The sequence below is a fragment of the Arvicola amphibius genome, chromosome 7, assembly GCF_903992535.2.
Source record: "Arvicola amphibius chromosome 7, mArvAmp1.2, whole genome shotgun sequence".
Taxonomy (NCBI): domain Eukaryota; kingdom Metazoa; phylum Chordata; class Mammalia; order Rodentia; family Cricetidae; genus Arvicola; species Arvicola amphibius.
Genome location: NC_052053.1, coordinates 44,046,402 through 44,068,538, shown reverse-complemented (window position 1 = coordinate 44,068,538; position 22,137 = coordinate 44,046,402). Strand labels below are relative to the sequence as shown.

The following is a 22,137-nucleotide window of genomic DNA, read 5'->3' as shown; positions in this document are numbered from 1 at the left end:
AGATAATAACTTCAAGTTTCTACAAACAAAAGTATACATTTAGGCAATTTAGATTATAGTAGTCACCTATAGGGATTAGGCCCTTTAAAGAAGAATCTATGGGTAGAATCTTGTTAAGAGTAAATTTAGAAGCCGGGCGGTGGTGGCGCACGCCTTTAATCCCAGCACTCGGGAGGCAGAGGCAGGTGGATCTCTGTGAGTTCGAGGCCAGCCTGGTCTACAAGAGCTAGTTCCAGGACAGGCTCTAAAAAAGCTGCAGAGAAACCCTGTCTCGAAAAACCAAAAAAAAGAAAAAAGAAAAAAAAGAGTAAATTTAGAAGACACTTTAGGAAAAAGAAACTTATTCTTTCATTCTGTAGATGTAGAAACTAGTTGCAGAGAGAGATAGTTGCCCTTAGCTGCTCAGTGTATTCCCAACCTAGTGATAACCTGATGCATCAGCCCTGTACAATGTATTGTATTTTAGTTTAGTTTTTGTTTGTTTTTAATTGTTCGGGGTGTTTGAATTCTTGAGATGAAGGACAGCCTCTGCTGCCTTTTACTCTTGCCAACCAGGTTTTGGGAGGAACATGGAAGAAGTCTTCGTGTCCAGACTAGGTATAGATCCAGATAAATAGGGATGGAGTAGCAGCTCTAGGTTCGTGTAAAGTGAAACAGCAATGTTCTTTGTTACTTAAAACAAGTTAGAGCTTAACGAACTCCTGCATTGCTTCTAATTGAAGTTCCACTGTAGTCCATATCATGGTTCTAGTCAGGATAGGGTTGTTTGTTGACATAGGAATGAGTATATGTGGGAAGTAATGGAACTGAGTTAATAGATTAATAGAACATTTAGATAGGGATTGGCGATCTTTTGTAAATGACTTTACTTAAAATACATCAGTAGTTTTTTTTATTAAATCTGAGTATCAGAAAGATGTTCAAGGACACAGTGTACATCTGTGAATTAAACTGTCTTTGCTTTATTTTTCTGTGGATTAGCTAAACAAATTTTTCTTGGGGATGGTGCCAGGAAAAAGTTCTGACACAAGGAAAGGGAGTTTCAAGGTGCCATACTTGAGTTGTGCCTTGCTCAAAAACAAAAAATCACTAGTGAGGATTTTGCCTCCCCTTCCTCCCCCCGCCCCTTTTTTTGAGGTTTGTTGAGATCTGCCTTTTGGACATATGTGTCCAGTAAAGCTTCAATAAATTTTCTTGGGATTTTTAGTCTCTGCCTTGTTACAACTTCAGTGGTCAGAAGCAACTTTGTTTCGCTTGTTTGAGAGGACAACCCCAGGCATTTCATTTGGTGCAGTAAACATCCTTAGTAACTTTCTAACTGCGTTTTAGGAAGTGTAAACTCCTCTTTTAAAATGAACATTCCAAAAAGCATGATATGCATGTTTCTTTCTTAGTAATGGAGTTGGCTCTTTCTGGATGAGGTAGTTGTGGCTTCGAGAAGGGTCAAGGACTAAGGAACATCTGGTAGGGTGTCAGACTAACAATAAGGTCTTTTCTTGTCCCTGACAATGTGGGGTGGGGATAGAAGAAGTGGAGTCCTTGGTAGTTAAATGATTGAAATCACATTTAGGTTTTTTATTTTCATAGCTTTATTGATTGCATCTAGGACTGGGATCTCTAGGTTTTATATTCTTCTGTTTTCTTTTCTAGCACAGATTAAAGAAAAACTCCACCTGCCTCCTATAAACAGCATCTCCTTCAGTGAAAGACTCCAGCATGCAGCCACCACCTCAGGCAGTCCCATCTGGTGCGACTGGACCACCCCCAGCTGGGAATCCTCGGAGCATGTTCTGGGCCAACAGCCCTTATAGGAGGCCAGCCAGTATTAATGCACCAGTGGCTCCCATAACACGCCCATTACAGCCAGTAACGGATCCGTTTGCTTTTAATAGACAGACTCTTCAAAACGCACCACTAGGCAATTCCTCCAAAAGCAACCTGCCCAGTTTGCCTGGCCCAACCCTCTCTGCTTTTTCTCAGTGGCCTGGTTTGCCTGTGCCTCCCACAAATGCTGGGGATAGCGCCCCAGGACTTCATGAACCTCTTTCACAGCCCAGAGCAGATACCAGTCCATTTCCCCCTGCGTCTACCCCTTCTTCACTGCCTGGGCTGGAGATGAACCGGAGTGCTGAAGTTGGTTCCAGCTCAGGACCTGGAGTACAGATGCTGTCACATCCACCTCACTACATTCCAGGAGTGGGTCCTGAGCAGCCTCATGGGGGACATCTGAATGACAGTGGTTCTGGACCCGACCAACCTGTGAATAGGCACACCCCATATGATGGTGCTGTGGCCCAAGCAGCATCTCCTTTCTTCCCTCAGGCACAGATGCCAGGTCAGTGGGGGCCAGTACAGGGAGGTCCTCAGCCCTCCTATCAGCATCATTCACCCTGCCCAGAGGGACCTGTTCAAAACATGGGGCCCCAGGTTACCAACTTGCCCCATTTCTCCTCTCCATCTAGTCTGTATCAGGGGCCTAGCCATGAGTCCCATGTTCCACTAATGTCTACTCCAGCATCCTTGGCCAGTGGTGAAGGAAATGAGGTAGTTCACTCGTTGAGTAGCTTTCCGCCTAAAAATACTTTTGAACAGAACTCCAGAGTTGGGAATATGTGGGCAAGCCCACAGTTCAGGCAGAATCCAGGAGCGAGTAAAGGGCATGTGCTCGACCCTGCCCATGTGACTCCCTTCACTCAGGGAACTAGCCCTGAAAACCAGGCACACCGTCCCTCAGAGGCTTCAACTAACCATGCCCAGCAAGACGCAGCCTCTGGAGCTCTCTCAATGTTTTTTCAAGGGGAGGAGACAGAAAATGAGGAGAATCTCTCATCTGAAAAGGCAGGCCTTGATGACAGATTGGATTCGGATGGCTTCTCTTCTACCCTCAGATTAGGTCATCAACCACCACTTGCACATGGACCTGGCGGTGTCTACCAGGCTTTTCCCAAAGGCCCTGGCAGCGAGGCTGCTCAGGAAGGAGATGTACAACCTTATTTTTCTCAGTCTATGGGCATCCGGCATGACAGACAGACCACTATGACCCCTGCTAGTGATACATGGGGTGATACTTCAGGGGCTGGAACCCACTGTGCCAGTGGGTCACAGTGTGAGAATGTTGAGAACTTAGAATTTGTTCAGAATCAAGAAGTTTTGCCACGTGAGACCCTGAATGTGGATCCCTCTTCACTGAGCGATCAGTTTCGACATGGGTCCCTTCCTGGGCCAGCTGTCTCCAGGCCTGTTACTGTGGGCCTCCCCAAAGGTGGGGGGCCTAATCTTGAGGCTCCTGACATACCACTGCATCCTACACGACCTGACAGTGTATCATCCAGCTACAGCAGCCACAGCCACAGAAGTCCTCCGGGATCAGCCAGACCCCAAGAATTGGTAGGCACATTCATTCAACAAGAAGTTGGAAAACTTGAAGATGATACTTCAGGGAGTTTTTTTAAGCAAATTGATTCTTCTCCTGTTGGAGGTGAGACAGATGAGGTTACTGGGAGCCAAAATTACTGCAGCAGTCTGTCCCAGCCCTCAACCCCAAGCCCTCCAAAACCCACAGGAGTATTCCAGACAAGTGCAAATAGTTCTTTTGAACCGGTAAAGTCCCACTTGATTGGAGTGAAACCAGTTGAAGCAGATCGTGCCAACATGGTAGCTGAAGTGAGAGGGACCCAGGACCACCAGAAGAAGCATAGGACAGCTGCTGTATCATCTGATGCCACCCCAGGGAACCTAGAACAGCCACCAGATAACATGGAGACACTGTGTGCACCTCAGGCCTGCCCTCTGCCTCTTAGCACCACTGGAGAAGCTGGACACCTGGTTTCACACACAGCAGGTCCACCCTTGGATGCCGTGCGCCCAGTGCCTGAGAAGAGGCCCTTGGCCAGGGCCCAGGGGCCTGTGAAGTGTGAGAGCCCAGCAACAACTCTGTGGGCACAAAATGAGCTGCCAGATTTTGGTGGCAATGTCCTTCTAGCCCCTGCTGCCCCTGCACTTTATGTCCCTGTAAAACCAAAACCTTCAGAAGTTATTCATCATCCAGAAAAGGGAATATCTGGACAACAGTCACGGAAACCAGGATCTATGCCACCCTTGCAGAACCAAGACCCTCCTGGTGCTTCTGAGAACCTTGAGAACCCTCCCAAGGTGGGAGAAGAGGAGGCCCTTCCATTGCAGGCAAGTTCTGGTTATGCAAGTTTGCTGTCCTCGCCGCCCACTGAATCTTTGCACAATCAACCTGTCCTGATTGCCCAGCCTGATCAAAGCTATAATTTGGCTCAGCCCATTAATTTTTCTGTGTCCTTACTGAATCCTAATGAGAAGAATCAATCCTGGGGAGATCCTGTGGTGGGGGAGAAATCCATAGTGAGCAGCAATCGGGCTCTCAGTGGTGATCCTGAAGAACATTCTGCTTTGTCTGGAATTCCAACCAGTGCTGTCATTGGCTTATCTTTGCCTAACAGTGTCCCTCGAGGTTCTGGGTCTTCAGAAATGATTGCTAGCCAGCCTGCCAGTTTGTTGGTTCAGCGGCTATCCCCTCCAATTCCAAAGAACTCATTTCCTAAAAGTCAGAATCCTAATGCAGAGAAAGGTCCTCCTGAGTTTAATAGCCTTGCTGGAAGTACAAGTGTGATGCTAGTGCCACCTGCAGACAGCACCTTGGTACCTAATAGTAATAAGGCAAACCACTCCAGTAATCAGGAAGATGCTGTCAGTGCCCTAGACTTCACATTAAATAGAACTTTGGAGAATCCTGTGAGAGTATATAGCCCATCTCATTCAGATGGTCCAGCTTCTCGGCAGTCTTTTGCTAATCAACCCAGACAATCTGGGCCTGGACTGCATAACCAGGATCATTTCTACCAGCAGGTAACAAAAGATGCCCAGGACCAGTATAGCCTAGAAAAAGCAGAGAAAGAGCTGGTGCCTCCTCAGCCACAGAATTCTCCCCCACAAGTGCCCCAAGCAGCGTGTCCAGAGCCTCCAAATCCAGAAAGCCCACCCACACAAGGACAGTCTGAAAGCTTGACCCAGCCACCAGCAAGTGCAGCTCCAGTCAACACGGGCCAGCAGCTGCCGCCTCAGCCACCACAGTCCTCCAGTACATCGGTTACATCTACCAGTGCCAGCCAGGCAGCTGTGCGGTCAGATCAGCCGTGGCTACACCCACCACCTCCCAATGCTTTTGGTCCAGCACCTCCAGACTTGGCATCCTACTACTATTATAGGCCTCTGTATGATGCCTACCAGTCTCAGTACCCTTCACCATACCCATCAGATCCTGGGACAGCCTCCCTATACTACCAGGTAAGAACAGTAACATTTAACCATCTTTCTCTCCTCACTCTATCCCCTTTTCCTCTTCTTACGCTGTTTTTCTCAAGAGTGGCCCATCTTCAGACCCATGTGGTGCCCCTGAAAAAACGTCTTCCTTGACCACTAAAGATCTTCTTTCAGAGGGTCCTCAGATGTAGTATGTTGGGTTGCTTGGAATACCAGTGTAGTTTTTGTGTAATCCAACATCTCATTGACAAAAAGAGTGGCATTCATGGCTTGCTACAGTTTCAGATGAGCTTTCCCCTTTAGGGAAAAGCCTTTGTTAGATTGTATGTTTTATTTTGTTGTTGTTGTTGTGCTCTGAGACATTGTTTCACTCAGTGTCTGGCCAAGTTAGCTGTGAATTTAAAATCCTCTACCTCAGTATGCCTGGCTTTTTTTTTTTCCCCCCCCTTTGGTTTTGGAGACAGGGTTTCTCTGTAGCTTTGGAGCCTGTCCTGGAACTTGCTCTGTAGATCAGGCTGGCCTCAAACTCACAGAGATACACCTGCCTCTGCCTCCCGAGTGCTAGGATTAAAGGTGTGTGCCACCACTGCCCGGCTTATGCCTGATTTTTGTATGTTGTGGTTTTGTTTTTGTTTTAACAGGCCTCTTTTAGTCCTATCTAGTCTCATATGTAACTAAGGATGACCTTGAAATTTTGATGTCCTTATCCTGCCTCTACCTCCTGAGTGCTGGAATTACCAGTGTGTGCCACTACATTCAACTCTTTTATGTTTTTTAAAACATGTATTTGTGTGCATGTGTATTTGTATTTGTGTGTGGATATACACATACCACGTTACACATAAGATCAGAAGACAACTTTCAGGAGTTAGTTTTCTTCCACTATGTGGGTTCCAGGGATCAAACTCAGGTCAGCCAATTTGCTGGTACCTTTCATATGGTTTTAATAACATAATCAACTCCTGAAACCAATGATGGGAGTAACTTTAGGAGTCTTTTATATCCTTCCTTGAGAATAAAATCGTTGAGGGAAAACATAATGTGCAATAATGAAAAGAGTTTGAGGATCCTAAATATCTCAGGTACATAGCAGTGACTCTGCAGAATGGGAGCAGAGCAGGAGGTTCCTTGAATTCCTTCCTGCCTCCTTCTGCAGTGGGGCATGCTTACAGCTGCTGCTTAGGTTCTGCTTAATCCTGCAGTCATTTAAAATGGTGTTGTCTGGGAACACGCTTGATCACTGTTAGCTTTTTCTTACCTCGGACTCAGACTCCTCATTACTCAAGGTAATGGATTGTGTTACTGAAAGGTGCAAGACCCAAGTCCTCCAGTGTTTGGGGCCAGGTGGTGTTGAATTCTGTGTGTATGGTCTGAGAACAGTTGGCACTGGCACTATACAAGAAGATGGGTCAGAAAGAACTGTAGGAACAGGGTTGTAGCAGCTAAGCCAGAAGCTGCCACTGGCTTATACCTTCTTGTCAGCCTGGTGTGCCATCAGGTATACATGTGTAAACAGTTACATATGTGCCCTAAAGACTAGTAAATTCTAGATTCTAGAAGGAGGAGCTGTAACTATTTCTGTATAAGGGAGTTCAGCTTTGTGGCCTGACCTTGGGCAGCAGAGTAGGTGGAACCACAGATAGGTTGCAGGCTTCTTGGGAACCCCAAGCTTCACAGCTCTTCTGTGCATCCATGTCCCCTTATTACAGTGGTCCTCAGTAGTCAGAGAACCATTTCCCATGATGTCATGTTACTTGTCAGCTGATGGCAGAGCTAAGGTTTTTGTACATGGAGGATGAGCTCTGATTCATGCCCCATCACCTCATCTCTCTTCAGACCTCCTCCACATGTCCTATGGGGCCTTTTTTCAGATATAGGGCAGAGGCCATGGTTTTTGTTATAATGGGGCTGAAATCCTTATCAGAATAAGGTACAAATTTTTTTAAGACAGGTATGGTAGTTCTTGCCTGTAATTCTAAGACTGGAAAGGCTGATAAAGGTGGCTTCCACAAGTTTGAGGCCAGTGTAATTTCAGACCAGCTTAGGCTAAGTATGAGACTCTGTCACAAAATAAAACAATGAGATCTCTTGTGAGGCTTTAAAAACCAATAATTTTAGGGTTCATTCTTGTGGACCTCTGGTCCTATTGTTTTACTGAGGTAGTGACTGACGCACATTTATGTTGTTCAGCTCATACTGACTCCATGTTTAAGACTATAGGAGAAAGATTGTCCTGGGCCTTATGGAGAGTCTACTGGCTGCCTGTTGATGTAGATTGCATTGTAGACTTTGTTTTCATGAGAGAATCCTACCCGCCATACTGCTCTTGGACAGTGGGCATCTGGAGCACCTAGAGCTAGTCCTGACCATTCGGTGTCTGCTCTTCATTGAGTCTAACAATCCCCAAAACTTCTCTCCACAGGATATCTATGCCCTGTATGAGCCTCGATACAGACCCTATGACAGCTCAGCATCTGCTTATGCCGAAAACCATCGCTATTCGGAGCCTGAGCGGCCCAGCTCCCGAGCAAGTCACTATTCCGACCAGCTCATTCCCAGGTGGGAGCTGCGTCCCATGCGGCTGCTTACTGTCATGCTCAGTTGTTTGTATTGCTGGCTGTGATGGTAACTTAGTGATTAGAATAATTCCTTATCTGTAGAGAATTCTACAAACCCATTTAGTCAGCATAAACAAACAGGAACTAAGCACACTGCCACATGCACCCCTAGCAGAGCTGTTAGTTAGCATTTGTTCCCCAACCCCTAGCTAGGTTAGATCCTATGCAAGGCCATAAAGAAGTAGATGCTAGTAGATGGGTTGTTCCTGTCATAGGCACACCTGGTTCTTTTGGCAGTTTGGTGGTGCATGGTTAGAGCTCTTAGATTGCAAAGTCTTGAGAACATTGATCACAATGATGGCATAGTCCATAGATTTATCAATATAGGGACTAAAAATACAGGGCCTGTTCTCTAGTACAGGGACTACAAGCTGTGTAATGTGCCTGACTCTGCCTACTTTGCTGGAAGCTCTTCCCCCCCACTCCCTGCCCCCACTACTGCCCGAGCTTGCTAAAGCTCTTCCCCACCACCCCCACCTCCTGCCCGAGCTTGCATATCTCCTATACTGGTTATCCATGCCTCTCTTTTGTAGTCATAGAGAAGAGAGATTTGAAAAGAACTCTGGCTTTGTGCCCTCTGAGTAAGTCTGTGAGCCAGGTCAAAGTTCCATTTGCATTCTCCGTTGCCCAGGCCTGCTTTTGATCTTGTGTCCATTCCAGACCATTGCACAAAATAATGAAGTGTGGGCCTTGGCCACTGTGGACTCTGCTACCTCAGTTCCTGCAGTTGTTCTGGTAGTCAGGTCCTAGAGCAGGTGCTCATGGAACTGGCTCTGCTACAAAGGATGTGTCACTCTTTTGCTTAGTAGCTCCCAACTGCTGGGTTTATATGTGCCCTTGCTTTCAGAATTTTCTGTGGACAGGTTCTTGGAGGTATTTGGTGACTTGTCTAAAGACAGACTGCTTTGCGAGTGAACCTTTGTCCATTTAGCTAGCCCTAGTGTACCTCCCTCGAAAGGTGCACTCTAAACTGTGTGCATACATGCATAGCTGATCATTCTGGGTCTTTATGAAACATAGCAATTCTTGAAGCTTAGGTGAATTCTGGAGTATTGCCTGATAGGTGTAAGGTTCTGTGTCTGATCCCTAATACACTTGAGCAAATGTACATGTATGCATGTATGAATGGACCCATACACATATGAGAGCAGGGGCAGAGATAGAAAGACAGACACATGATTGTGAGAAAATTCTTGGGATCTTGGATGGGAAGTAGCATTTGCACTCATACAGCTCAGCTTTCTGATTCAGCATCTGTGAGAAGACAGGAGGCATGTGGATCTGTTTGCTGGAGTGCAGACGGAAGCGAGCACGGGGACCAGAGCCAGAGTGTGTCTTCCCACTGTGTCACTTTGCCTTCCACATGTCTGCCTGCAGTTTCTTTTAAGAATTAACTTCCAGTGCTGGGCAGTGGTGTCACATGCCTTTAATCTCACTCAGCATTTGGGAGGTAGAGGTTCTCTGAGTTTGAGAACAGCTTGTTCTACAGAGCAAGTTTCAAGGCAGCCAAGACTGTACAGAAAAACCCTCTTGAGGAAAAAAAAAAAAAGAATTAACTTCCAAGAGTGACTGACTGTATGCCACAGAGCCTCAGACTAGGTCAAGTTCCTACCATTGTGATTTGTCACTATAACTGCAGCTTTGCCTTCAGCTCAGCTTTTGGGGTCCTCTGAGTGTCTTCAGCCCTCATTCGTCTCATCCTGCAGAAGAGTGTTCTCTTGTCTCCTCTGTTTGTGTGTGTGTACACTCAGTATTGATGTGATACTCAGTGTTAGGGAGATAAGGTAACTGTCGGACCTTCTTGAGGGGGAGCACATTTCTCATGTTTGTGACTGTTCTTCCTAAACTATATGTAGGTAAGTTGTGTAGTGATGAGCTGCGGGCAGGCCTGCTTTTCGTCCTGCCAAGCTCCCGGCCGCCTGGCTAGCTTATGCCCTGAAATAACAACATACAAATAGTATTCATTTAAACACTGCCTGGTCCATTAGTTTCAGCCTTTTATTGGTTAATTCTCATATCTTGCTTTAACCCATATTTAGTAATGTGTGTAGCACCATGAGGTGGTGCCTTACCGGGAAGAATTCAGCATGTCTGACCTGGTGGCTGGCTCCATGGCATCTGTCTCAGAGAGGCGAGGCATGGCATCTAACTAACTTCCCTTCTTCCCAGCATTCTGTTCTGTCTACTCCACCTATCTAAATCCTGCCCTATCAAAAAGCCAAGGCAGTTTCTTTATTAACTGATATGGGAGGGTCTTCTGTTTTAATAAAGAAACTTCCTTGGCCAGCCCTTAGGTGGGTAGAGTAGACAGAACAGGAAGAAGGAAGTGAGGTAGATGGCTCAGTCAGATGCCACGCCTCTCCTAAGTTAGCCAGACCGCCGTGCCTCTCCTCAGGGAGAGAGATGCGATGAAGCCAGCCGCCAGGTCAGACATGCCGAATCTTTCCTGGTAAGACAACACTTTGTGGTGTTACACAGATTATTCGATATGGGTTAGTCAAGATGTGAGTAAGAGGCTGAAAATAATGGGCCAGGCAGTGTTTTAAATGAATACAGTTTGTGTGTTGTTATTTCGGGGCATAAACTAGCCGGTGGCCAGAAGCAGGGCGGCAGGAACGCAGCCCGCAGCTCACCACTACAATTAACCAATGAGAGTCCTCCATCAAAATTGTTGAGAGCAGTTGAGGTAGTGGCATGCTCTTGATCTTGCTTTATATCAAAATGTTTTTCTAGAGCCACTGCCATTCAGATGAAAGTCTTAGAGTGGCCAACCTGAATGAAACTTTAAGGACAGGCTGGTGATATTTCTGTGGCTGAGCAGCTAGGTGAGCAGTTCTTATGCTAGCCAAACAGCCAACTTCATTTGAGCACTTTCCCAAAAGGCTATCAGAAAATTAAAAAACAATTTTTAGTGCTTTTGGGAATCCTAAGAGTTCCAGAAGCACTTACACCCTCCTTTGAGTAAATCTCACCTTCTCCATGACGAGTTGGGGGTCATGGGTCAGTCTATTGGGCATAGAAGAGGCTAACTTCTTATTGATCTACTGGCCCTGGCCCACCTCACAGATATGTTCCTGCAAGGCCATACTGAACACACATAGCTAGTGATCCTCCATAAAGGCTGCTAAAATTGTCATTTCTCACAGCTGTAATCCCATTACTGTGGAGGCATGGGCTGGAGGATTGTCATGAGTTTAAAGCCAGCCTAAGCTACACAGTCAGACCTTGTCTCAAAAACAAAAACAAAAAAGAGTGAGAGAGAGAAAGAAAACAGTAGGAATTTTAGATTGGTTTTGGGCTTAGTGCTTCTTGGTGCTGCACAGTATGACATAAAAACTTGTTAGGATGCAGCACTTAAACACGAGGAGAATCAATTATTTTGCTGAACATGGTCCAACAGTTATTTTGATGAGCTCAACTCCAGGTAGGTACGTACTGGGGAATTCCATAGTCTTGTCTTTATTTTTCTTGTGGTCTGTGCGTTTTCCACAGCTGAATGATTTTATGAATGTCTGTATGTGGGTTGGCTAATTTCTCAGTACTTTAAGAAACAGAGACTGTATTTACAGCTTTTTTGTTTGTTTTTCCAGGCAAGGGTATCCTGAAGGATACTATAATTCTAAAAGTGGATGGAGCAGTCAGAGTGATTACTATGCAAATTATTACTCCGGCCAGTATGATTATGGAGGTATGTTTAGAAATTGTAGCCATTAGCAGGGGACTGTCCAACCACTTCCTGTGATCATACAGCCATGTACAAGTCATGGTCTGGCAGGCGAATCAAGATCACTTTTTCTTTCACTGGCCTGTGTTTTTATCCCAAGAGCCAAAGTAATTGAGAATGCTTAGCATCTGAGAAAAAATCATTTTTGACTACTTTATTGAAAAGTCACATTGTACCCACACCATGGTGTCTGTTGTATTGTCATGAAGAATAGTGACTAGTTCTGCAACTTCCTAGTCCACTTGTGACTGCTCAAGTGTGAACTAATGAGGCTGCGGTGGAATGCGAGACTGGCTCCCTAGTCACACTGCCACACTTGAATGCTCAGAAGTCAAATGAAGCTGATGCGTGCTCCTTGGTGACAGGTGTAGCCCACCCACTGTGGCAGTTCCAGTTACTTTGCAAGCCTCCATACTTTCTTTCCACAAAACATATCCTGGGAAAAGCTGTGAGTTCCCTTAGCAGCCCTGCTGTATGCTGTTGTACCATAAGGCCTTGCAGTCCCTTGACAGGTCTACATGGTGCTTCTCAAGAGGCTCTTTGCCATACGCCTCTAAAATGCTATCTTAATATTTCTTTTCAGAGTTAGGTTTTAATGAAATCATTTCTTTTTCTTTTTCTTTTTTTTTCAAGACAGGGTTTCTCTGTGGCTTTGGAGTCTGTCCTGGAACTAGCTCTTGTAGACCAAACTGGCCTTGAACTCACAGAGATTCTGCCTGCCTCTGCCTCCCGAGTGCTGGGATTAAAGGCGTGTGCCACCACAGCCCAGCTGAAGTTATTTCTTAAAATATCCTGAAACACAAACTGGAGAGAAGGGCCAGCTGTTAAGAGCACTGGCTGCTCTTGTAGAGGACCTGAGTTCACCTTTTGTACCCACAACGTCTGCAGCTCTAGTTCTAGGGACCTGGCAACCTCACACAGACATGTGCACAGGCAAAACACAAGTGCACATAGAAAGAAATTTGTGTGTGTGTGTGTGTGTGTGTATGTATATATTTCCTGAATCGCGTTAGGAAGATAATTAGTATAATTTGTAGTTGAGATTAAATTAACTATTAAAAAATATTATCAACACTAGGACTCTACCTGTGGTACCTAGTTATACACCTGACTATTCTTGAAGCCTTAAGTTTGATCCCTCACATGGCAAAACAAACTAAAAAAGTGAAGAATATAGAGTTTAATATGGAACTCTTGTAGTGGCTTTCCTTTTTTTCATCCAGATTTATGTACTGAGAGAACAGCCAATGACTGCCACATCATGAGCAGGAGGCAGCTCCCAGGGCTTTCTCTAGGCCACGCCTGTCCTTTACTCCTGAGCTGTCCGGACGCCTGCTCCAGGGAGTTGGTGTCTTCAGTGTGTCACTGCCGCACTCATCGTTATTCTCCACTTACAGACCCGGGCCGCTGGGATCGTTACTATGGGTCTCGCTTCCGGGACCCTCGCACCTGGGACCGGAGATACTGGTATGACTCCGAACATGACCCATACAAGAAGGAAAACTATGCTTACAGTGACAGGTTGGTGAACCGCACATGTGTGAAGGAAGTTGGAGGGTACCCTTGCTTGCCTTGCTCCTGTCTTTGGAAGTAATCTGCTATAGTTCTGGGGCTTCTGGGAAGTAATCTCTTAGTGTCTGAAAGAGGTGTTGGTCACCCCTCCCTGTGCCCAACTCCAGCCTATGGGAGAAGAACTGGCTCAAATGTGTTTCTTCCCAGTGACTTTGGGAAGATCTTAACTCTGCCTCCTTTCTACAGTGTCCCTTCTCTACCCTGCCCATAACCCAGGAAAGGAACCACCCTCAAGTTGTACCTGCAGTGTGTTCTCTGAGATCACCTGCATGGTTAGGTTTAACTAACATTCTTCAGGATGAAGACAGCCTCAGGATAGAGGGGCAAAGGGAGGGCAGTGAGCACTGAGGGCTAATTGCAGCTTTAGGAGGTTCCTAGGTAGTTATGTGGTGTTCCATAATTGCCCTTCCAATTCCCTGCCTTTGTCCCCTGTTTACTCTAGGCCTGAGAAATGTGATGATCACTGGAGGTATGACCCTCGCTTCACGGGAAGCTTTGATGATGACTCTGAGCTCCCCAGGGATCCCTATGGAGAAGAAGTGGACAGGCGCAGCATCCACAGCGAGCACTCAGCACGGAGCCTGCGCAGCACTCACAGCCTGCCCAGCCGCCGAAGCAGCCTCAGCTCCCACTCACACCAGGTGAGCTGGGCAGGCTTGGCTGGGGAAGAGCAGGTGTTAAGTCTTGGCCACAATTTTGTCTCTGCCTACTTCTAAAAGTGTACCCACAATCTTTCTGACTTTCATGGAAACTCACTTTCTCTGCTTGATTTCTTTCTCAAGAGTCAGATTTACAGAAGCCACAATGTGACTGGCGGTTCCTTTGAGGCCCCTCATGCCCCAGGCTCATTTCATGGTGATTATGCCTATGGCTCCTATGCCAGCAATTTCACCGGTGCCCATGGTTTTCCAGAGTACAGCTACCCTGCAGATACCTCCTGGCCTGCTGTGGAGCAAGGTGCGTCTCAGCAGTTCAGATTGAAGCCGTCAGGTTGGGATAGAACAAGGGAGTCCAGTCAGCTCTTCTTTACACGCTGTGCCCACTGTCTCCAGTGTCATTGTTTGTTGGTATAGGCCAGTGCTGGCCCTTGGGTTGACGTTTGCCTCAGGGTCTGAGAGCTGTTTGCTTCACCACATATGCATTGTTAATGTGGAACTTTGAGTCCAGTCAAGCCTTGGGTGGCTCTTCTCTGTGTTCCCACACTGGCTATGTGGGTGAGCACTCTTGGATCACCCAGCTTCCCTTGAGAGACTCTTGCTCTGATTTGTGCCAGTATCCCATTTTGACTCACTCCTGAAAGATGTAGCTTTAGAAGGGGTTGCTGAGAGCTCTCCTAACTGAAGCACCAGTCAGTGAGAAACTGTTTTTGTGTGTGTGTTGTTCACCTCTTTTGCTCTTGGGTGCACAGTGATAGCCAGTCTGAAGCTTAGCTGGGAGTCTGGTTCAGAAGCTATTAGACATGACCAAATATCTCACTGTTTTTTTTATCCCCCCCCCCCATTTATTCAAATTTAGTTCCATCAAGACCGACCTCTCCTGAGAAATTTACAGTGCCTCATGTCTGTGCCAGGTTTGGTCCTGGTGGTCAGCTCCTTAAAGTGATTCCCAACCTGCCTTCAGAAGGACAGCCTGCACTAGTGGAGATCCACAGCTTAGAGGTAAGCTTGGACCCGTGGTGCTCTCTGCCCCCCACAGCCTTAGAAAGCCTGCTTTCCTGGGAAACTCTGGCTTATAGGGCTTTCTTTCTATTTAGAGGCTGGCTCTTCTAGAAGTCAGTACTTAAGCGGGTGTTATGGTTGTTAGGTACGGGTTGCTTGTGTGTGCTCTTCTGCCTTTTGTGTTTTGAGAGGTTTTCTTTCAGTAATAGAAAAGACTGGGTACACACTTACTCTATAGCCTCAGAAGCCTTCTCTTGATACGTCTGTCAAGACCAAAATAGGTTTTGCTGTTTAAAAATTGAAAATCTTCGTTGTAGTTCCCAGGCATATAATTGTAGCAAGCACCTTTTACCCCCTGCGTGGAGGGATGAGTGTGGTCCCAGGATTGGCTTGTGGCTCGGTCTGCTGGTGGTTCTGACTGTACCTGTGAGCCACTTTGTCCCTCTCATTGCAGACGTTGCTGCAGCACACACCTGAGCAGGAAGAGATGCGCTCCTTCCCAGGACCTCTTGGAAAGTAAGGTTCCCTGTGGCGCTCTCTCTTGATGTCTGCCCTAATAGCAGCTGCTGAGTTTGGCTCACAGTTTTGTGACCACTGTTCACTGAATGTTCATTCTTTCCCCAGAGATGATACCCACAAAGTAGATGTTATTAACTTTGCACAGAACAAAGCAACAAGATGTTTGCAGAATGAGACTTTAATTGACAAAGAATCTGCAAGTCTTCTTTGGAATTTCATTATTCTGTTATGCAGACAAAATGGGGTATGTTCCCTTTTACTTTTGAATGTTCTCTCTGTTTGCCTTTAGTCTTGGAATCTGTTTCCTGTTCCTGTCCTGAGCTGTGGGCAGTGTTAATTTAAGCCTGCCATGCCATGCTTCCTTGGGAAGAGTGTCATGGCAGCAACCTGGGAAAGTAGGAGGAAAGGGAGGTGTAAGAGTTGTGATGAGCTGACACCTCAGCCTTTATGGGAGGCTGTCCCTGCCTTCATGAAGAATCAGGCTTCCTTCCTGAGGTCTAATATGTGCTACCTATGCAGACCTGGCCAGGCTTTGACAGCATGGGAATTTCTTGTCATCTGGCTAGAAACCCTGTTTCTAATACAATCTTATGCTGCTTTCCATCCTGTCCCCACTGGCCCTGTAGACCGTGGTGGGAACAGACATTGCAGAGCTTTTGTTACGAGACCACAGAACTGTGTGGCTTCCTGGGAAGTCACCCAATGAGGCAAACTTGATAGATTTCACTAATGAGGCCGTGGAACAAGTGGAAGAGGAGGAGTCAGGGGAGGCCCAGCTCTCGTTTCTCACAGACAGTCAGACAGCGACCACCAGCGTGCTGGAGAAGGAGACTGAGCGGTTCCGTGAGCTCTTGCTGTACGGCCGGAAGAAGGTAGGCAACCCTGCAGATGTTTCTTATAGTTCATCTGTTGGCCCAGGGAAAAGACCAACCTTCTCCAGGAAGCAGCTGCAGCAAGTGCTGTTTAGGGATGATATCTGACCCTTTGCATGACATCTCTGAAGGTATCAGTAGTGTTTTCTCTGAGAAGGACCCATGTAGAAATCTAACCAGCTCAGTTTACAGTCATTTGGAGAGCGTGCATGCCCGTCTGTGTGCTGAGTCCTGGGATGAAGTCTTCTTACAGACTGAGCTTCAGGCCACTCGTGTATTTTTGTTAAGACAGGTTCTACATACCTGAGGCTGATACTGTGCACAAGAGTGTTGAAAGTAGCCAGGTGGTGGTGGCACACACCTTGGTAATTCCAGCACTCAGGAGGCAGAGGTGGTGGATCTCTGTGAGTTTGAGGCCAGCCTGGTCTACAGAGTGAGTTCCAGGACAACCAGAGCTACACATAGAGAAACCCTGTCTTGAAAAACCAAAAAGTAAAAAAAAAAAAAAAAAGAGTGCTTCAAGTGTGCACATTGGGGCAGAGGATGCTCTGAGAGTGGAGGTGCTTCATACTGGCTCAGGTAGAGGTCTCTGTCTGGACATCTGATAGGCCCAGGGTTCTCTGCCCTTCACACTATGATCCACTTAGGAGATCATGACTTTAGTCTGCTTTGGATTTGAGAACTGACCCAGGAACATGTGCATTGATACACATATACTCTCAAAAATACTACAACTTAGAAAGTTTTTTATCTTTAAAATAGGATCTTTTTGGCCCAGGGCAGCATCAAACTCATGATCCTCCTGCCCCAGCCTCTGAAGTTCTGTGATTTTAGGTGTGTGCCACCACACCTGACTAGAAAGCTTATTTTTTGAAACAGTCTCGCTATTACTCAGGCAGGCCTTGAACTTCTGGGCTCAAATGGTAGTCTTCTCTGTTTCCTGGGGAGCTGAGACTATAAGTGTGTGCCCCCATGCTTAGGAAAAACTCATATGTAGTCCTTGGGATTTTAATATGGATGTTTCACAGCTGGTTGAAATCATAGACCCCATTGACTTTTGTGAATATTTACTTCTATTGCTAAGGTTTTGCCTCCTAGCCAAAAGTGCTCAATTATACCACAGATTATTTGGGGTGAAGGGAGATTATGTTGAGGTTGCTGTTTGTTTGGGGAGAGTATTTGAGGCAGCCACATGTCACCTGGATGGGGAACCCATACTGATACTGCATTCCTCGCATTGTGGTGCTGCCACTTGTTTCTAGCTGGTGTGCTGGTTCTTTATACAGGAGGGAGAATAAAAATAGCATGCATCTACAGATACTCTCAAGGGCAGAAGGACAAGACTTTAGAGTCATCTATAAATTTGCCTTTTGACCTGCCATGTTCGTCCTATTTTTCTGTGTGTTTGACGGCATGTGGTTCTACCTGATCTAACAGTAAGCATTCTGATCGTTCTCATGAGCCCTGAAATACGTTACAGGATGCTCTGGAATCTGCCATGAAAAATGGCTTATGGGGTCACGCCCTGCTACTTGCAAGTAAAATGGACAGCCGGACACATGCCCGTGTCATGACCAGGTGAGTTGGCTTATAGTGCACCCCCATGCATTTACATAACCTGACTTTGGTTCTCAAGTACCTTGCCTCTACTTTGGGACTTTCAGCTGTGGAATCATAGGCTTCCTTGACCCTTCTTGGGTTGTACTGTTAAGGGAGTTTTGAATTCTTTATTGCTTTTTTTTAAAAAAAAAAAAAGTTTTCTGTAAAACTTCAGGGACCTCTTCATTCTGACAGTTGATAAAGGGCTGAAAATGGGTTGTGGTTTCTACTAGCTAAGCCAGAGAAAGATCTGACTGTTCTCTTTACACACAGGTTTGCCAACAGTCTTCCAATCAATGACCCCTTACAGACTGTCTACCAGCTCATGTCTGGACGGATGCCTGCTGCATCCACGGTGAGTGTGCAGGTCCCCAGGACACTAGTGAAGACCCGTAGTCCAGTGGAATTTGTGCAAGCTAAAGACTTTGATCATGGAGTCTGTCCGAAACCTGTTTCTTGTCTTGCTTTCTCATTGGGCTTGGCCATCAGGAAATTAAAGGTGACAGTCTCTGAAGGATAAAGATTTGTTTGGTGTTCTCTTTGTAGTGTTGTGGAGATGAGAAATGGGGAGATTGGAGGCCGCATCTTGCAATGGTTTTATCCAACCTGAACAACAACATGGACGTTGAGTCTAGGACCATGGCTACAATGGGCGATACCCTAGGTGAGTTAAGTGTGAGGTAGGCCTTTAGCTGTCATGTGACAGACCCCAGAGTCTGACTGTGTGAACTGTGCCAGGACCTGTAAGAGACATGGTACATCTTAATAAGTCTGATGTCTTATGGCAACGTCCCTGGAATGGTTCCAGAGACTGATGAGATGTGGTTGTTCTTTTTCTTCAGCATCAAAAGGCCTCCTGGATGCTGCACACTTCTGCTACCTGATGGCCCAGGTTGGATTTGGGGTTTATACAAAGAAAACCACGAAACTTGTCTTGATAGGCTCAAATCACAGGTAAGGACTCAAATCAATACAGCAGTATCCTTTTTCTCTAAGAAGCAAAAGACCCCTGTCCTTCAGTTAATTTGAAAATGGCCAGCCCTGCATCTTTGCCACATAATGAGACATGCTTGGGATGACCTGCTCGGAGGTTGATGATGCCAGTAACTGGCCACTTTTCAAAAGGAATAATTTGCTTCTTCCACAGTTTGCCGTTTTTAAAGTTTGCCACCAATGAAGCTATTCAAAGGACGGAGGCTTATGAGTATGCTCAGTCTCTTGGGGTGCACACCTGCTCCTTACCTAATTTCCAGGTGAGCAGGGGCAGCATGGGGTGGCCAGTGTTCACCAGTGCTTGCTTGGTTGGGTTTTTGAATTCTCACAGAAGTAATGATGAGGCATTTTGTTTTGTGGGTTTTTTTTAATTGTTTTTTGATACCTTGAATATACCATTAGTTAGTCAAAATGCTATATTTGTTTCTGTTTTTGTTTTTAATATTTCAGACTAGGTTTCAAGAGCTTTTTTATATATAAGGTGTTTTTTTTTAATGAGATTGTGTGATCCGACCCAATATGGGCATGTGTGTGCATTAAAAGGAAATGTTTACAGTTTGCTCATGGTGCTGGGCAGTGGTAGCGGACGCCTTTAATCCTAACACTCAGGAGGCAGAGGCAGGCGGATCTCTGTGACTTCAAGGCCAGCCTGGTCTATAGAGTACCAGGACAGCCAAGGCTACACAGTGATATCCTGTCTTGGAAAACAAACAACAACAACAAAAAGATTAATAAATAAAAATAGTTTGCCCATGACAAAGGTAGTTAGTTGTCTGAATGTCTGGCAGCAGCAGAACATCAAATCTTGAGCCTCTAATTGTATCAGAGGTGTTATGAGGAGTGCAAGTGTCAACTTTGACCCTGCACAAATCACAGAGGCTGCTGTGGTGCACAGCATCTAAGAGCTGAGGAGTGATGGAAAACCCAAGGATTGTGACAGTGCACTTAGTGGGAAGCCTCAGAACTGCAATGGCGCACTTTTCATTTCAGGTGTTTAAATTCATCTACTTGTGCCGCCTGGCTGAAATGGGACTAGCCACACAGGCCTTCCACTACTGTGAAGTGATAGCCAAGAACATCCTGGCACAGCCTGGTGCATATTCTCCAGTGCTGATTACCCAGTTGATTCAGGTAGGATCATCTCATACCTTTCTGTTGGCATTGTGCCAACTCTGGGAAGACACAGGCTTCATCTTGCTGGGCTTGGGGATGGGGTTGTAGTGAGTAGTACTCAACAGAGTGGCACCCGGAACCTAATTTAGATACTTCAGTGCTCTTGGGTGGCTGTTTTGGCTTTGCAGCATTAATATAGGAACTCTATAGGTACCCTGTGCCCATGCAGAAATTCAGCCATAAGCTTCAAGGTGGAAAGATCCATCTGTGTCAGGGAACCTGCATTTATAGTGCTTTCACTTAGTTAAAAGCACATACTTATCAGTCAGCAACTAGGTCTGAGTCCTGGTTGTACCTCTGCCAGCCATTTCTTTCCTTGTTAGTTTGATCAGCCTCCAGTACAGGTGCAGGAAGCCCATAGCCACTCTAAGCAGGTCCCAGTACATGGCATGTCAAGGTATCCCTTCCCTAACAGCTCCCTTCCTAAAAATATGTCCATGAGATAAGTAAAAAAAAATTGTTATTGTGGAAATATTCAGATAAAGGAGGTTCATGCTCTGCCCCATCTTTAACAGTCACAACTTACGTCTAAATTTGGTTCATCTGGAGCCACTCAAATCCTTCCACGGCCCTATCAAAGAACTGCATCTTTCCTGGTCAGCTGAGCACTGGGACAGGCCTGCTGTTCCCATACAAGTGTGAACTCCACTCTGGGCTCACTCTGATCACTCAGCTTTGTACAACCCACACATGACCTCCTTCCACTCTAACCACTGTGTTGCACTTGGGGACAGTTTCGTTGGTGCTATCCAGCAGTATCAAGGACCTCTGTTCTCTTTGGTTTAGATGGCTTCCCAGTTATGCCTCTTCGATCCTCAGCTGAAGGAGAAGCCAGAGGAAGAGTCCTTTGTGGAGCCTTCCTGGTTGGTGCAGCTGCGGGATGTGGAGAAGCAGATCCAGGTACGCCTTTTGACAGCACAGCCTTGTCCTAAAATTTGTCCTGGAGGCGTTTGATGAGAGAGTTTGTCTCACAACCCCTGTTGTTTTCACACTGAAGCATTTGATGGTGACACTGTGATACTTCAGAAGTGTACATACTGTGGGAGTTTCCTTGTTGCCAGGAGGGCATTGGAGAATGCTCTTGGGTCCACATGTACTGTTGAGCATGGGCTGCAGTTTGACTCTGTTTCTCTAGGAGGGCACTATGCTGTGGAGCCCGGATGGAACTGACCCCCAGCAATGTCACAACACACCAGGCTCTGAGGTAGAGCAGTTGGATGGTCCAGGACTCAGCCAGCAGGCAGGGCTGAGGACCGAAAACCCTTTACTGATGCCAAGCACTGAGCCCTTGATGCACAGCGTGCAGCTACTGCCCACAGGTGGGACCCACAATACCCATGTTCAAGCTCACTGATGTCTGCTTTGGAATAGAGAGTGTTTTGCTGCCAGAGTTGAGGCAGTATGCCACCATGGTGGTTGGTGATCTTTGGGCTTCCTCCTGTGGTGAGCATGTGAAGTTGCAGAGCTTTAGGTGCTCCTCTGCCGATACCACTGATGCTCATGCACCCCTGGCCTTGCTCCCCTGGCCCTACCTTTGACTGCCTCCAGCTGCCGTTTAGCTGCTTGCTTCCTGTGGAGCCTCACAACTCAGTCAGAACAAGTGCTGCTGCTTCTCATCTTGCAGCTATTTCTCCCCATCTTTCTCATCTTGGGATGGTTTAGTTACCCCATTCCTCCAGAAGGTGGGGCCCAGACCTCTCACTCGTTTCTTGAACCTCGTTCCTGGTCAAGCAGGCACCTTTTCTGTCCACCTGTCTCTCATTCTACCCCTGCTCTGCAGGTAGCTCCAACTGGCCTGAGAACAAGCAGGTCTTCCCAGCAGGTCTGCCCTGATACCCTCTATTCCAAAGCTCCCTTCCCACCTGGCCTTCTAGGCACTCCTGACTCAGACTGCTGCTGGCCTCCACCCTGTGGCCTCTAGCCACTCCCTGCTCCTGGAAGTTTCCTGTCACCATCCTGGAATTACTACCCTCAGTGTCTGGTTTCCTTCTTCCCAGTTCATTGCCTGCATCAAGATTCCTGTTTTGTATTGGGAGATAGGACTCTCACTCTGTTGTGCAGACTGCTCTGGAACTTGTGGTTCACAAATTCCCATCTAAACTAAGAAATTGGGACCATAG

General features: G+C 46.5%; 1 protein-coding gene across 11 annotated transcripts in view; it reads left to right on the top strand.

Moving 5' to 3' along the window:
- Sec16a (SEC16 homolog A, endoplasmic reticulum export factor) overlaps positions 1-22,137 on the top strand; it is a 36,936-nt gene that overhangs the window by 2,973 nt on the left and 11,826 nt on the right. For 6 of the 11 annotated variants that reach the window (XM_038335697.1, XM_038335699.1, XM_038335689.1 and 3 more), the window contains 18 exons: positions 1,651-5,313; positions 7,712-7,848; positions 11,498-11,595; positions 13,029-13,152; positions 13,646-13,844; positions 13,986-14,160; positions 14,719-14,861; positions 15,316-15,377; positions 15,486-15,624; positions 16,007-16,252; positions 17,733-17,830; positions 18,125-18,206; positions 18,398-18,515; positions 18,694-18,805; positions 18,999-19,104; positions 19,835-19,975; positions 20,804-20,917; positions 21,153-21,336. In XM_038335697.1, coding sequence (XP_038191625.1) covers positions 1,717-5,313; positions 7,712-7,848; positions 11,498-11,595; positions 13,029-13,152; positions 13,646-13,844; positions 13,986-14,160; positions 14,719-14,861; positions 15,316-15,377; positions 15,486-15,624; positions 16,007-16,252; positions 17,733-17,830; positions 18,125-18,206; positions 18,398-18,515; positions 18,694-18,805; positions 18,999-19,104; positions 19,835-19,975; positions 20,804-20,917; positions 21,153-21,336 — 5,875 coding nt within the window. In that variant the 5' untranslated portion in view covers positions 1,651-1,716. The remainder of the gene's footprint in view (positions 1-1,650; positions 5,314-7,711; positions 7,849-11,497; positions 11,596-13,028; positions 13,153-13,645; positions 13,845-13,985; positions 14,161-14,718; positions 14,862-15,315; positions 15,378-15,485; positions 15,625-16,006; positions 16,253-17,732; positions 17,831-18,124; positions 18,207-18,397; positions 18,516-18,693; positions 18,806-18,998; positions 19,105-19,834; positions 19,976-20,803; positions 20,918-21,152; positions 21,337-22,137) is intronic. The other 5 variants (XM_038335698.1, XM_038335695.1, XM_038335694.1 and 2 more) reach the window with 3 other exon arrangements.